The sequence below is a fragment of the Schistocerca cancellata genome, chromosome 5 (genome assembly GCF_023864275.1).
Source record: "Schistocerca cancellata isolate TAMUIC-IGC-003103 chromosome 5, iqSchCanc2.1, whole genome shotgun sequence".
Taxonomy (NCBI): domain Eukaryota; kingdom Metazoa; phylum Arthropoda; class Insecta; order Orthoptera; family Acrididae; genus Schistocerca; species Schistocerca cancellata.
This window is the reverse complement of record NC_064630.1, coordinates 58,892,637-58,907,283: the sequence shown is the minus strand read 5'-3', so window position 1 is coordinate 58,907,283 and position 14,647 is coordinate 58,892,637. Positions and strand designations below refer to the sequence as shown.

Genomic DNA, 14,647 nt, shown 5'->3' with positions numbered 1-14,647 from the left:
AATGACGTGTCTGTCAGCTGTAAGACGTGCTGGTCGAATGTATGGCCCCAGTCAACTACAATTCCAGCCCACACAGTTATCTTAAACTGATACTGATGTGTAGCCTGTACTGTAGCACGAGGACTGCAATCAGCTCATACACGTCAGTTGTGGAAATCTGTTATTCCATCTCTTCCAAACTTTGCCTCGTCTGCAAACAAATTTGAAGGGACAAACAACGAATTGGCAGTTTCCGCGACAAACCGTCGGCAAAAGTTCTCCCGTGGTGGGTGATACGGATACATGAGTTGCTCGTGAAGTATTCTCCACGCTGAACTTGGGTGTACCACATGACAGAGCTACACTCCTGGAAATGGAAAAAAGAACACATTGACACCGGTGTGTCAGACCCACCATACTTGCTCCGGACACTGCGAGAGGGCTGTACAAGCAATGATCACACGCACGGCACAGCGGACACACCAGGAACCGCGGTGTTGGCCGTCGAATGGCGCTAGCTGCGCAGCATTTGTGCACCGCCGCCGTCAGTGTCAGCCAGTTTGCCGTGGCATACGGAGCTCCATCGCAGTCTTTAACACTGGTAGCATGCCGCGACAGCGTGGACGTGAACCGTATGTGCAGTTGACGGACTTTGAGCGAGGGCGTATAGTGGGCATGCGGGAGGCCGGGTGGACGTACCGCCGAATTGCTCAACACGTGGGGCGTGAGGTCTCCACAGTACATCGATGTTGTCGCCAGTGGTCGGCGGAAGGTGCACGTGCCCGTCGACCTGGGACCGGACCGCAGCGACGCACGGATGCACGCCAAGACCGTAGGATCCTACGCAGTGCCGTAGGGGACCGCACCGCCACTTCCCAGCAAATTAGGGACACTGTTGCTCCTGGGGTATCGGCGAGGACCATTCGCAACCGTCTCCATGAAGCTGGGCTACGGTCCCGCACACCGTTAGGCCGTCTTCCGCTCACGCCCCAACATCGTGCAGCCCGCCTCCAGTGGTGTCGCGACAGGCGTGAATGGAGGGACGAATGGAGACGTGTCGTCTTCAGCGATGAGAGTCGCTTCTGCCTTGGTGCCAATGATGGTCGTATGCGTGTTTGGCGCCGTGCAGGTGAGCCCCACAATCAGGACTGCATACGACCGAGGCACACAGGGCCAACACCCGGCATCATGGTGTGGGGAGCGATCTCCTACACTGGCCGTACACCACTGGTGATCGTCGAGGGGACACTGAATAGTGCACGGTACATCCAAACCGTCATCGAACCCATCGTTCTACCATTCCTAGACCGGCAAGGGAACTTGCTGTTCCAACAGGACAATGCACGTCCGCATGTATCCCGTGCCACCCAACGTGCTCTAGAAGGTGTAAGTCAACTACCCTGGCCAGCAAGATCTCCGGATCTGTCCCCCATTGAGCATGTTTGGGACTGGATGAAGCGTCGTCTCACGCGGTCTGCACGTCCAGCACGAACGCTGGTCCAACTGAGGCGCCAGGTGGAAATGGCATGGCAAGCCGTTCCACAGGACTACATCCAGCATCTCTACGATCGTCTCCATGGGAGAATAGCAGCCTGCATTGCTGCGAAAGGTGGATATACACTGTACTAGTGCCGACATTGTGCATGCTCTGTTGCCTGTGTCTATGTGCCTGTGGTTCTGTCAGTGTGATCATGTGATGTATCTGACCCCAGGAATGTGTCAATAAAGTTTCCCCTTCCTGGGACAATGAATTCACGGTGTTCTTATTTCAATTTCCAGGAGTGTATTTGTCTTGCGCTCATACCTGGCGCTTCTTCTACAGCCTTCCTGGTGAGTCGTACGAGCAACACGTGGTCTTCTTCGGTCAGTAGCCTGTGGTGCTATGGTTCCTGTCTCGGCAACTAGACGATGCACAGCATCGGAGGTTGGATGAGTCGGCTGTCTTTGGTCTGGAAAGGCCGTCTGATATAGCCGTGCAGCCTCTCGTCCATTACTACTCGCGCAGCCGTACATGAAAACCGTGTCTGTCTGCTCACGAAATGAATATCCTGCCATGTTTGAACAGAGCATTTTCAGTTAACTCATAACCTTTATTTAATATTATGTACACAATGGACACGTTGAGGACAGACGAAAGACGAATATAAACAAGGCTCCTTGGCAACAAAACACCATCTAGAATACTAGTGAATCAAACGGGAGCATAGATAATTGAAGTTGTTAGGTTGTTCCTGGAAAGCCGTCGAACGTCAGCTTTCATTAATTACTCGAAAACGAAAGATTTTCGGATATGTTTTTGTATGAACCTTTTTTCTTGTTTTACTGTAGGGAACCCGTCCCCAAAGTTAGTATAAGTATTTTTTAAACACCCTGCTTATTCCTTCCGCCAGTATAATGGAAATAAAAGAAAACCTACGTTCCTAGTGCATTTCAGTAGAGCTCGGTGTCTCTAATCGTGAACGGGACAATACGGCTTGTGAACAGTGTTCAGTCTGTCAACATTTCAGCCTTAGATTGTGCGCATGTTGCCACTTCACGGCGAGAAAGGTTGTCAGTACAGGATGATGCCCACCTGATTGGCGTATATCACAACGACGGTACACGAAGATGCAAGTCTGAAGATATGTTTCGCAATGGTTGCCCGTAGTCAGGAAAACTAGCTGATGACCGGTGCCTACAAATTTTGGCTCCTAGATATCCCGAGAAAAATGCTACAGAATAACGCGTTGCCTTTTTGAGGTACTTGGGGGATTGTTTCGACCCAGGTAGTACTTTACTGACTCCTCACCATCAATTTGCTTATGGGAAGTCCATTACGAACAGCAGTATAAACCTTTCAGCTCGATGGAGCGAGAAGTAGTTGGACTAAGAAGACCCCTGGAGTGGAATCTGGATCAGTGACGTTGGGTTTCTTCGTTCGTCGTAGAAGAGTGTGGAGACATCCAGAACACGTCTCAAGAGTACGTACTGCCTCCAAGGATCAGCTGGGAGGTAGGATAGTCATGTTCTGGGCTGTTATCACGTCGGATATCTCATCGCTATCGAGGGCAGTTTGAATACAGTCAGCACTTAGCCAAATCGCTAGTCTTTCAAGGCGATAATGTGTCAGCACACCTGTTGAACACCTCGCAGCAGGAGGTAGGATGCAAACCGAGTGGTATGGCCTACGTATCTGCTGACGGGAACTAGGCTGATTGTGTTTTCTGGAGCGCTCTTCACTCACTGGCCGATCTCGGGAGGGTCGCTGTTGAAGAGTTGTACAGGCTGCAGCAGTAACGTCTAGTTCACGCTGTGTACAACGCGCCTCGGAGAGTCCGACCGTGTTGCAGTGCTCGGACTGGAGCAACATAATATCGAATGTTACCCAGCAGCAGATTTTGATTTCACAAGTGTGCAAATATGAGCACTTTGCAACACACTACCTTCGTTTTGGTTGTTGTTTTATTTATTTCTAAGTAAATTTTCTCTTTTAGTTTCATAAGGCTTGTTCTAGCATTCACTGTCCCGCTTGTACATCAGCTCTCACACGCTCGCAAATATGCAGGTGTTGCAAGACATTTTTCCAGCGGTTTGTTTCGCATATGGTAAAATATGCGCAGTGCGTTTGAAAACACATAATATCGCTCCATCATTTTGCCACGTTCCATATACAAATCTTGTAGGAAAGGAAAGGATGGGTGTAATAGAGGTGCAAAATGCCGTCCGAAACGTACTGTACAGTCAGGCTACCTTCCATTCAGAAGGCTGTTGCACTCAGCGACTGTTATATTGACTTGTAAAAAATAGATTTCAGCTATCAGTCGTCCTTTTTAAATTTTATCGGCAGATCTAGATTTCAGCTAGAAACTAGCCATTCTCAATGCTAAGAATACACGAGGTACATAGATGTCATAAAAAGTTGCAATTAATGGCTTAACTCATATGGTTTGTATATTACATACCACTATCATTTTTGATTAATGTATGTAATGCCTGTTGGTTGGGATTCATCCACAGTTCATTGAATACTAATGTTTGCGGAAGGCTGGCTGTATGGAGAACACATCGGTTGGTTACATGGCGCCATCTATGTCAACTACGTATAAATCTCAAGAGAAGTAAGCCACCTCAAATTTAATTACATAAAATGAAACATAAGTAAAATTCTTAAATTGTCGTCCGACTTATTTCATATTTACGATCAAGCAATAAAATTTCCATGTTCACTCCTTGCGAGTCCGTTAATATTATTAAAACATTTAAATTACGTCAAGTGGATAAAACTTTTTAATTTTTTTAAACATTTGTTAAAATTTATAAAACACTAGAAGAAATGGTTCAAATCGCTATGAGCACTATGGAACTTAACATCTGAGGTCATCAGTCCCATAGAACTTAGAACTATTTAAGCCGAACTAATCTAAGGACATCGCACACATCCTTATCCGAGGCAGGATTCAAACCTGCGACCGTAGCGGTCGCGCGGTCTCGGCCATTGCGGCCGGCACACTAGAAGACACTTGCTGTATACACCTATTAGTTGATACGGCTTTATATATATATATATGTGCCATGTCAACTAATAGGTGTATACAGCACGTGTCTTCTAGTGTTTTATAAATTTTAACAAATGTTTAAAAAATTAAAGTTTTATCCACCTGACAATTTAAACGTTTTAATAATAATAACGGACTCACAAGGAGTGAAGATGGAAGTTTTATTACTTGATGATAAATATGAAGTAAGTCGAACGACAATTTAAGAATTTTACTTATGTTTCATTTTATGTTATCAAATTTGAAGTGGTTTACTTCCCTTGAGGTTTATAAGTAGTTCACATAAATGGCACCATGTAACCAACCGATGTGTTCTCCATACAGCCCGCCTTCCGTAAACCCTAGTATTCAATTAACTGTGGATGAAGTCCGACCAACAGGCATTACATGCATTGATGAAAGATGATAGTGGTATGTAATATACAAACCATATGAGTTAAGTCGTTAACTGCAACTTTTTATGGCATCATCTATGTACCTCTTGTCTTCTTAGCATTGAGAATGGCTAGTTTCTAGCTGAAATCTACATCTGCCAATAACATTTAAAAAGGACGACTGACATCTGAAATCTATTATTTACAAGTACTGTACAGTGGTTTGCGGAGTATGTGCAGGATTTCCTACACACCCATCCCCCCCTCTCATCCTTGACCTACACACCCGCTCTTCTCTATCGCTTTGTCATCCATCTCTTGCGGACTAATAGAAAGGCAACACGAGACTACGTCACACCTCAGACAAGACGTCCGGAAGGCAGCTGAGGCAGTGATTGTCCCGGTGGGCACGAGCTGTTGCCGCTCCGGGTGTTCGGGTGTTGGGCCGGCCAGCTGCCGCCGCGGCAGGTGTCCGCGCCGCGTCTGCTCCACCTGCGGGTGGCAGCTGCTGCTGCTGCTGCCGCCCGCTGCCCGATACCTGAGCCCTGATTCTTTCTTGTGGCCTCAGTCGGGATTCGGGCATGGAGCCAGTCACACGCGGCAAGATGCGCCAGCGCCTGATGCAACTGACGAAGACGACGCTGAGCCTAGTGCTCAAGGCAGTCCGTGGTAAGGTGCATTTTTAGTACATCAATTTTCGCCCCATCAGTGTGACAAAACTGTTGTTTATTTGTATTGTGGTAGTTTTTTGTAATAACTGCACGTAAACTTTCACGATAAAGAAGGCTGGTTCCTATGCTACACGCGTTTGCCATTCAGTTATTGGCCTGACACTAACAACGCATTACTCTTTCGTTTTGACTTCAGTGCGTGTAAAGTTTCTATCGCCATTGGTCTGTGGTGACGTGGTGTACAATGCATTTCAATTCCTTAAAGTTACCCAAAAAGGGCTGGGAAAGCTCTGTTTTACTTTGGAAAACAATTTCCAATACATTTCTTAAACTTGCGAAGCGGCTCATCTGCTTTTAGCTCAAGATGTCTACTGACAACTAAACGTTTTTACGGTCCGGTTCCTGGAAGATTGTTTGTAAAAAGTCTTCGGTCTGTCAGTCAGTTAGGTTTTGACATACTACTTCAAAGAAGTCCTGTGTAGAAGCATCAGTAATTTCGAAACCAACTGTAACCAAACGGAGAGTGGAAAATTTTGACCCGTGTGTCCTAGTGTTTTAGTGAAAAAAAAGTGTCAAAAAGCCGGATCTCATTCGTGGTTTAACGCTGTAAAAGTGCCTCTGCACCTTGAGATAAATTATGTTCCAGCGGGAAAAATGTTGATATTGGAGCACAAAATAGCGAATATGCACCTGTTTGTTAACAGACTCTGGGGTACCAGCAGCATCATTCTCCCTTCCTCAGAATCCTTAAAAATTTTCTCAAAAGTTTTGGCATGCGAACATAACCGCGCTCCTATTAACATGCAATTAACGTGCAGCTCACCTCTCCCACAAAATCCCCCCCCCCCTCACCTGTAACTCGCTCACATCCCATCCACTCTCAGTTGCCCTTCCTCACTCGTTTATCAAGCCAAACTCATTGACATCTCTTTGTGTCCCTCCGTCAATGTCTCGTGTCTCCCAGCCAAAGTATCCTTCGCTCTGTCCTGCTACTGCTGTGTCTTATCAGTTATCACTGTCAGTGTCTCCCTCTTACTCCCTTGCTGCTACTATTCATTCATTCCCACTGCAGCTCTCTCTCTCTCTCTCTCTCTCTCTCTCTCTCTCTCTCTCCCTCTCTGTGTGTGTGTGTGTGTGTGTGTGTGTGTGTGTGTGTGTGTGTGTTCTCGCTGCCTGTCTCTTCCTCGTTCTCATTGTCGTAGACTGTCTCTCATTATCAGTGGCTCTTACGCACTTTCTCCTTCTCTTTATCACTTCTACATCTACATATCTATATCCACACAGATACTCCGTAAACTACCGTACGGTGCGTGGCGGAGGCTACACTGTACCACTACTTGTCATTTCCCCTCCTGTTCACTAGCAAATAGAGCGCGCGAAAAACGACTGTCTATATACCTCCGTATAAGCCCTAATTTCTCGTATATTCGTGATCCTTACGCGCGGCAGTAGAATTGTTCGGCAGTCAGTTTCAAATACCGGTTCTCTAAATTTTCTCAATGGTGTTTCTCGAAAAGAACGTCGCCTTCCCTCCGGGGATTCCCATTTCAGATCCCGAAGCATCTTCATAACACTTACGTGTTGTTCGAAGCTATCGGTAAAAATCTAGCAGCCCGCCTCTGAATTGCTTCGTTGTCTCCCTTCAATCCGACTTGGTACGTATCCCAAACACTCGAGCAGTACTCAAGAATAGGTCGCACCAGCGTCATATATGCGGTCTCCTTTTGCACTATCACTGTCATGTTCACTCTTCTTCTCTAGCACTGTCTGTCACTGTCAACTATGTCCCGCCGCCACCGTGTCTCCCCCTTTCTCTGACAGTGCTGTTGTTTCCTCTTTTCTTTTTATACCACAACCACTGTCTGCTATCTTCCAGTATTAATTACTTTTCCGTCTTGTCTTTCCCACTGCCACTGTCTCCTCTTTCAGCATAAAAAGCGCGAATATGAGGATGCCAACATTTCTGGGGAAATTTTTAAAGATGCTACGGAAGGTAGACTGAGGCACACGGTATCCCATTCTTCTATCAGTCTTTTAATAAGCAGGAGCATATTCGACATTTTTGTGCTCCAGTAGGAGCATTTTTCCACTGGTTATCTTCTTTCCTCCTCTCACTCATAGGAAAAAGAGTTTCATGGATCAGTAAAATTTTTATAGTTTACTTACTTAAAATTGAAAGAAGGCAAAACTATATAATTTTTGCACTTCAGACCGGATTTTATGTGCACAAACATTTTGCATTTGCTTCAGTACAACAACATGGGGTTCCCAGAACCATTCTGATGATAACTGAGACTCTTACAACATATTTATCCATGTTATGTCAAGTTACGAACCACAGTTTCGCTTCACACCGGATTTTACGTTTGTATTTTGCGAGTACAAGTATATTAACATTGAACCTCTGTATCTCGGAAACGGTTAAAGATTTGTGCATAACCGTCTTGTGATCGGTGGCTCATTTTGGTACCCAGAAACCATGTTTATGGGGCTTTTTCTCGATAACGGATAAAGATTTCGGAAACTGGAAGTGGCTCTCCCAGATAAATGCTTAGAGAATAAATCGTTAAAAGTTGAGCAATCTGTTGCAGTTGGGTAGATATCCACAGCTGACGGCGAAAAAAATGGTGAAAAATGCTTTTTTCGGTTTTTCTCAGGAACGGCCTAGGAGCTAAACAGCGACTTGATAAACCTCTTATGGCGCACCGTAGACGACATCTAATGCAAGAAGAATCAATCTATCTGCCTTAGCTGGAGGAAGTGTGCAATTTTCAAACTTTGATCCTGTACTATACGATAGTTGTAGCAAGACGATCTTTCTGTTGTATGTACAAAATGGTCCCTGGCCCAATGGCTACCCAAAACACTTGATCATACCTTTCTGCCACCGTAGACCCGAAGTATGAGTCCCGGAAGATTCCGTTGTAGAACATATTAGGTAGCGCATGCTGTTACATGCGTGCCGATTGTTCTTTGTTCGTTTTTTTGTCTTCATTATATTCTCTAGGGTAGAAATCCCCGATATTCCGTTTCAGTGAAGCAAACACAACTTGTTTGACTGCTAGGAATGATTAAAAACCCTATTATTCGTTTACACCTCAGTCGGTGCATCTTAAGAAGGCAGACTTTTTTTTTTTTTTTTTTTTTTTTTTTTTTTTTTTTTTTTTTTTTTTTTTTTTTGCATGTAACAATTCTATCCACTTACTGCTGGAATTTCAGTATATTTTCCGATTTGATCCACGGTGAACCATCCTATTCTGTGTCAAGGAGTTTGGCACAGATAAAAATTCAACACTTGTGTGAGCAGTAAGCGCTGACAGGCTAACGTATTTCAAAGCGACGAGATATTTTGTCTTCTCTTAGCGCTGATCTATTGTCTACACATCAAAAATATTGTACTAAGAAACAGTTCCTCGCTCGTTGTCTTGCAACAAGTCTGGATACTGGGATAATTTGGTAAAACTGAAGACTGCAAGAATGCAGAGCTGTTGGCTAGTGTTTGCGCTCATCCGCATTAATATTCGAACCAGCGGTTTGTGACTGTCACGACCAGGAACCTAATATTACAGAAGTTAATTGCATAGATTTTCATCGGAGAGCGATACAGATCTGTCTTGTGAGATATGAAGGACAGATTTAGTTCGTCTTGTTGATGTTCACATAGCAGCCCTGTTGGTAATATCGCACCACTCATTAGGGGAGTTTAAATACGGTAAATTAGTACCATTGGAGGTGTGCGTACGGTGGGGCGGCATTGCCATGAATGTTAAATGACGAGTCAAATTTGCCCCATTTGGTGCATGTTGCCTGTCTACGTACACTATTTCTGGATAGTTGCTACAGATAGACAAAGATAATGGCCGTCTGTACAGGTAATACGATGAATATGTAGTTGAACCGTTATCGTTGTATATACGAATGGGTCACAGACAGGAAAGGCACTCCGCTGTTCAACTGTTTTCCCTGATGGGGCTTTCAAGTATGCCTTCCGGAACACTTTACAAATTTTGATACCGAGTCTTATCGCATTATGACGATATTACAATGGATTCAAACGCGTCGCAGTCCCAGAGTTTGTTTTGACTCGTTGAGTGCGCTAGAAGCAGTCCACCGCATGTATCCAGTAGGCCAGTTGTTTCAGATCGTCCATGACACCAACACCGAGCCAAGCAGGTGGTCTTTTACTGCGTGCAAGGACACGTCGGGATGCAGGGATACGACACAGCCGACAAAGAAACCGAAGAATCGTGTAGGGCTGGTGTTCCACGTCAATGTACCGTCCCCGTGGACAGCATCATTTGCTTCTACATACATACTCCGTAAGCCAACCTACGGTGCTTGGTGCAAGGTACCCTTTACCACAACTAGCCATTTCCTCTCTTGTTCCACTCGCGTGGGAAAACGACTCTCCCGAAATCTACGAGATGCATTCAAGTTCTAAGGCCTCCGATTTTTTTTCTAATTAACTACTCACCCGAAATCGATGAAACTGGCGCTACTTCTCGACGTAATCGCCCTGCAGACGTACACATTTTTCACAACGCTGACGCCATGATTCCATGGCAGCGGCGAAGGCTTCTTTAGGAGTCTGTTTTGACCACTGGAAAATCGCTGAGGCAATAGCAGCACGGCTGGTGAATGTGCGGCCACGGAGAGTGTCTTTCATTGTTGGAAAAAGCCAAAAGTCACTAGGAGCCAGGTCAGGTGAGTAGGGAGCATGAGGTATCACTTCAAAGTTGTTATCACGAAGAAACTGTTGCGTAACGTTAGCTCGATGTGCGGGTGCGTTGTCTTGGTGAAACAGCACACGCGCAGCCCTTCCCGGACGTTTTTGTTGCAGTGCAGGAAGGAATTTGCTCTTCAAAACATTTTTGTAGGATTCACCTGTTACCGTAGTGCCCTTTGGAACGCAATGGGTAACGATTACGCCCTCGCTGTCCCAGAACATGGACACCATCATTTTTCCAGCACTGGCGGTTACCCGAAATTTTTTTGTTGGCGGTGAATGTGTGTGCTTCCATCGAGCTGACTGGCGCTTTGTTTCTGGATTGAGAAATGGCATCCACGTCTCATCCATTGTCACAACCGACGAAAAGAAAGTCCCATTCATGCTGTCGTTGCGCGTCAACATTGCTTGGCAACATGCCACACGGGCAGGGTCGTCCATCAGCATTTGTGGCACCCACCTGGATGACACTTTTCGCATTTTCAGGTCGTCATGCAGGATTGAGTGCACAGAACCCACAGAAATGCCAACTCTGGAGGCGATCTGTTCAACAGTCATTCGGCGATCCCCCAAAACAATTCTCTCCACTTTCTCGATCATGTCGTCAGACCGGCTTGTGCGAGCCTGAGGTTGTTTCGGTTTGTTGTCACGCGATGTTCTGCGTTCATTAAACTGTCGCACCCACGAACGCACTTTAGACACATCCGTAACTCCATCACCACATGTCTCCTTCAACTGTCGATGAATTTCAATTGGTTTCACACCACGCAAATTCAGAAAACGAATGACTGCACGATGTTCAAGTAAGGAAATGTCGCCATTTTAAGTATTTAAAACAGTTCTCATTCTCGCCGCTGGCGGTAAAATTCCATCTGCCGTACGGTGCTGCCATCTCTGGGAAGTATTGACAATGAACGCGGCCTCATTTTAAAACAATGCGCATGTTTCTCTCTCTTTCCAGTCAGGAGAAAAAAAATCGGAGGCCTTAGAACTTGAATGCACGTCGTAAATCTGCAAATATGGAAGTTGCCTGTTGCCCTTCACCCATAGTTCGCAGCATATTACCAGAGAAAAGGGCAAGCTGAGTTTCGAACGAGGGATACTTCTTAAAACTTAACTTATTGGTGGACATAAGTTTATCGGTCTCAAAGAAATGTTTTATAATCGAACTACGAACATACTCATGGTTTCTGCGGGAAACCAGTGCTAGGGTTACGGTGTGTAATTTAGCGGATCCGTTCTCGTACTCAGATATAGAAGCACCGGCTATTTTTCGCAGTCGCTGGGGACTTTCGCTGGGCGAGAGATTGGCAATAAATGCAAGGGACCAGTGCGGTCAAGTACTCTTTGTAAAACCGAATTGGGTTTCCACGTGGACCTGGCGACTTATTTGTTTTCAACCCTTCCCGTTGTTTCCCTATGCCACTGATGCTGATTACAATGTCGTGCATACGAGAGTCTGTTCGTTGGTCGAACGATGGTATGTTTGTACGAGTCTCCCGCATGAACAATTTCTTAAACGCGAAATTTAAAACTTTGACTTTAATTTTGCTACTGATCAACGGGTAACTGGATGGGAGCCGTAGACCAGCTTAGTGACTTTACATAGAACCAGAATTTTGTCAGTTTCTCGGTCAGATATTTTGCGTAGGATGTCGGTTGTGGTTGTATGCTTCACGCATAGGTCTTTTCAAAGACTCACAAATCTATACTATACTTTGCCTGTCTTCATTTGCGCGTTTCGTTTTGAACTGAGAGTGCAACAGCATTTGCTTATTCAGCATTTTACGAATTTAGTTGTTAAACCATGGTGGATATTTTTCGTCTCTTTCTCTGACAGAAGAATCACGCATCATAGAGAAACCGAATGTATGGAGGTGGTGAACAACAAACTACGGTCACTGAAATCGACCACGCAGGTATTATTCCTCGATTTTCAGTTTAATAATTTAATGTATCATGTCGGTGATTATTTTATGTTTTATAGGTTGACTTCAGTGCATTTTAAGCCGCTGCCGCTGCCCCCCCCCCCCCCCCCCCCCCCAGACACACAACCGAGAATAGCATGTTCACAATTCCTAGTGGCACTGATGACCACGCAGGTGAGCACCAAATGGTTCAAATGGCTCGGAGCACTATGGGACTTAACATCTATGGTCATCAGTCCCCTAGAACTTAAAACTACTTAAACCTAACTAACCTAAGGACAGCACACAACACCCAGCCATCACGAGGCAGAGAAAATCCCTGACCCCGCCGGGAATCGAACCCGGGAACCCGGGCGTGGGAAGCGAGAACGCTACCGCACGACCACGAGATGCGGGCAGGTGAGCACCCCACATCCAACATTACCATCACTTCTACGTGCCACTCAGCAAGAAATTGAGACAATAATAATGTGTATATAACATTTTGTATTTATCATTTTCTATGTTGTTTCGGTCGTTTCCTGTAGTTTTAATGCAGCTGTATTGTGTCGGGTTAATATTTCGTACAACTGAATTTCAATTTCAGATACGTCCACGTACAACTGTGCTAATAACACACTGGTACAAAGGATACCAGAAAATAGTTTTTGATAGTGCTGACCAACAGTCAAGCAGAATTTTTAAAGCAACACACCGCCTTCATTGGTGGAGTACAGCCGAGGTTTCGGCCTTTTATACTATTTTCAGGTGTTTGATTTTGTGTGTTTAACATATGTTGCAGGACACTTAACTAGTGACAGCATGTTAAGTACTCTGCAATATATTAAAGACATAAAATCAGGTACGTGGAAATGGCCTAAAAGGCCGAAACCTGGGTTGTACTTAAATAATAAAACAGGCAACTGGCGGTATATTCCTTAAGATGGCAGAAAGGTTCTCTTATGTGGCATTTATTTCGCTTTTTCGCTGCATTCACACAAACCTCAATACATGTATTCGTCCTTCCAAACTATACATCGAATCACATTTGACAACTGCCCTGTGATGGCTTGTCACACCACAGCACTATTTCTAGTTTCGATGCTGCAGTAGTTGCTCTTCGCTGAGCGACGAGGTCGAGCTTAATTAGTGGAAAGCGATCTCAAGGCAAAAGTTCTCATTCTTGCTGCACTGTAAACCACCTGAATGTAACAACACAACGTGGGTTATTGAAGCACCTGAGATATTCACTTCCCCAACACTGATTAAGTGGCACGCCTGTTCAAATGGCTCTGAGCACTATGGGACTTAACAGCTGAGGTCATCAGTCCCCTAGAACTTAGAACTGCTTAAACCTAACTAACCTAAGGACATCACACACATATATGCCCGAGGCAGGATTCGAACCTGCGACCGTAGCGGTCTCGCAGTTCGACTGAAGCGCCTAGAACCGCTCGACCACATCGGCCGGCGGCACGCCTGTAAGAAACAATTCTGCCCGTCAATACTTATTCTTTTAGCATACCATCTCTTGATGCTAAGTGACCTACAGCTACGGCAATATTTATACGAATAGCTCGAACTCTTATTTATAGACATACTTGTTCAAATGTGTGTGAAATCTTATGGGACTTAACTGCAAAAGTAATCAGTTCCTAAGCTTACACACTACTTAACCTAAACTATCCTAAGGACAAACACACACACACACACACACACACACACACACACGCACACACACACACACACACACACACACATGCCCGAGGGAGGATTCGAACCTCCGCCTGGACCAGCCGCACAGTCCATGACCGCAGCGCCTAGACCGCTCGGCTAATCCCGCGCGGCAGACATACTTGCAAACATATGGTTTCTTGTCCATCCGCATCATCACACTGCAAAGTTTCCTTAGCTACTTCGTAACACATAAGCGTGGAAGAACATAAACAAGATGCTTTGGTGCAGCCGAATTTCCTTACATAGTGCTGTTTCAGTCCGCTCAGATTCCGTAATCTAGAGGAAACATAATGCAGGAGAAAGTAGAAACGAGTAGTTTTTCGTTCACGACAAAAACGATTTTATTAATTTCCTACACTTTATACGAAGTGCATCCATACACGGCGCCCTGTTAAGGGGGTGTACTTCTGTCCTTGCCATGTCTGCTAATGGTGCACCTCATTTTCTAGGTTGCAACTAGTTACATATTCGTTATTTGCGTAATTAAATTCCAAATTTCAGCTCGCGTGAATGTAATGACTTACTCCCTTTGAAATACGTAATCTTACTGTTCCTTGGAAGTGTGGTGCGAGGGGGCGGGGCGAATGTTAGACTATGGAACTGGTGAATATAAAAAATGTACTGTAGATGAGAAGTGGACTTAATAGAGAGGGTAGAGAACGTAAACCAGGGGAACCCATTAGTTCCATCATAACCCATATGGACGGCTTGATGAATT

General features: G+C 45.1%; 1 protein-coding gene across 4 annotated transcripts in view; it reads left to right on the top strand.

The window, feature by feature from the left end:
- The window catches only part of LOC126187537 (ras-specific guanine nucleotide-releasing factor RalGPS2), a 394,688-nt gene that overhangs the window by 200,305 nt on the left and 179,736 nt on the right, over window positions 1-14,647 (top strand). For 2 of the 4 annotated variants that reach the window (XM_049928678.1, XM_049928677.1), the window contains exon 1: window positions 5,474-5,557. The exons of the other annotated variants lie outside the window; for them this stretch is intronic. In XM_049928678.1, the coding sequence (XP_049784635.1) occupies window positions 5,494-5,557 (64 nt within the window). In that variant the 5' untranslated portion in view covers window positions 5,474-5,493. Of the gene's footprint in view, window positions 1-5,473; window positions 5,558-14,647 lie in introns of those variants that run through there. 4 annotated transcript variants of the gene reach the window in all.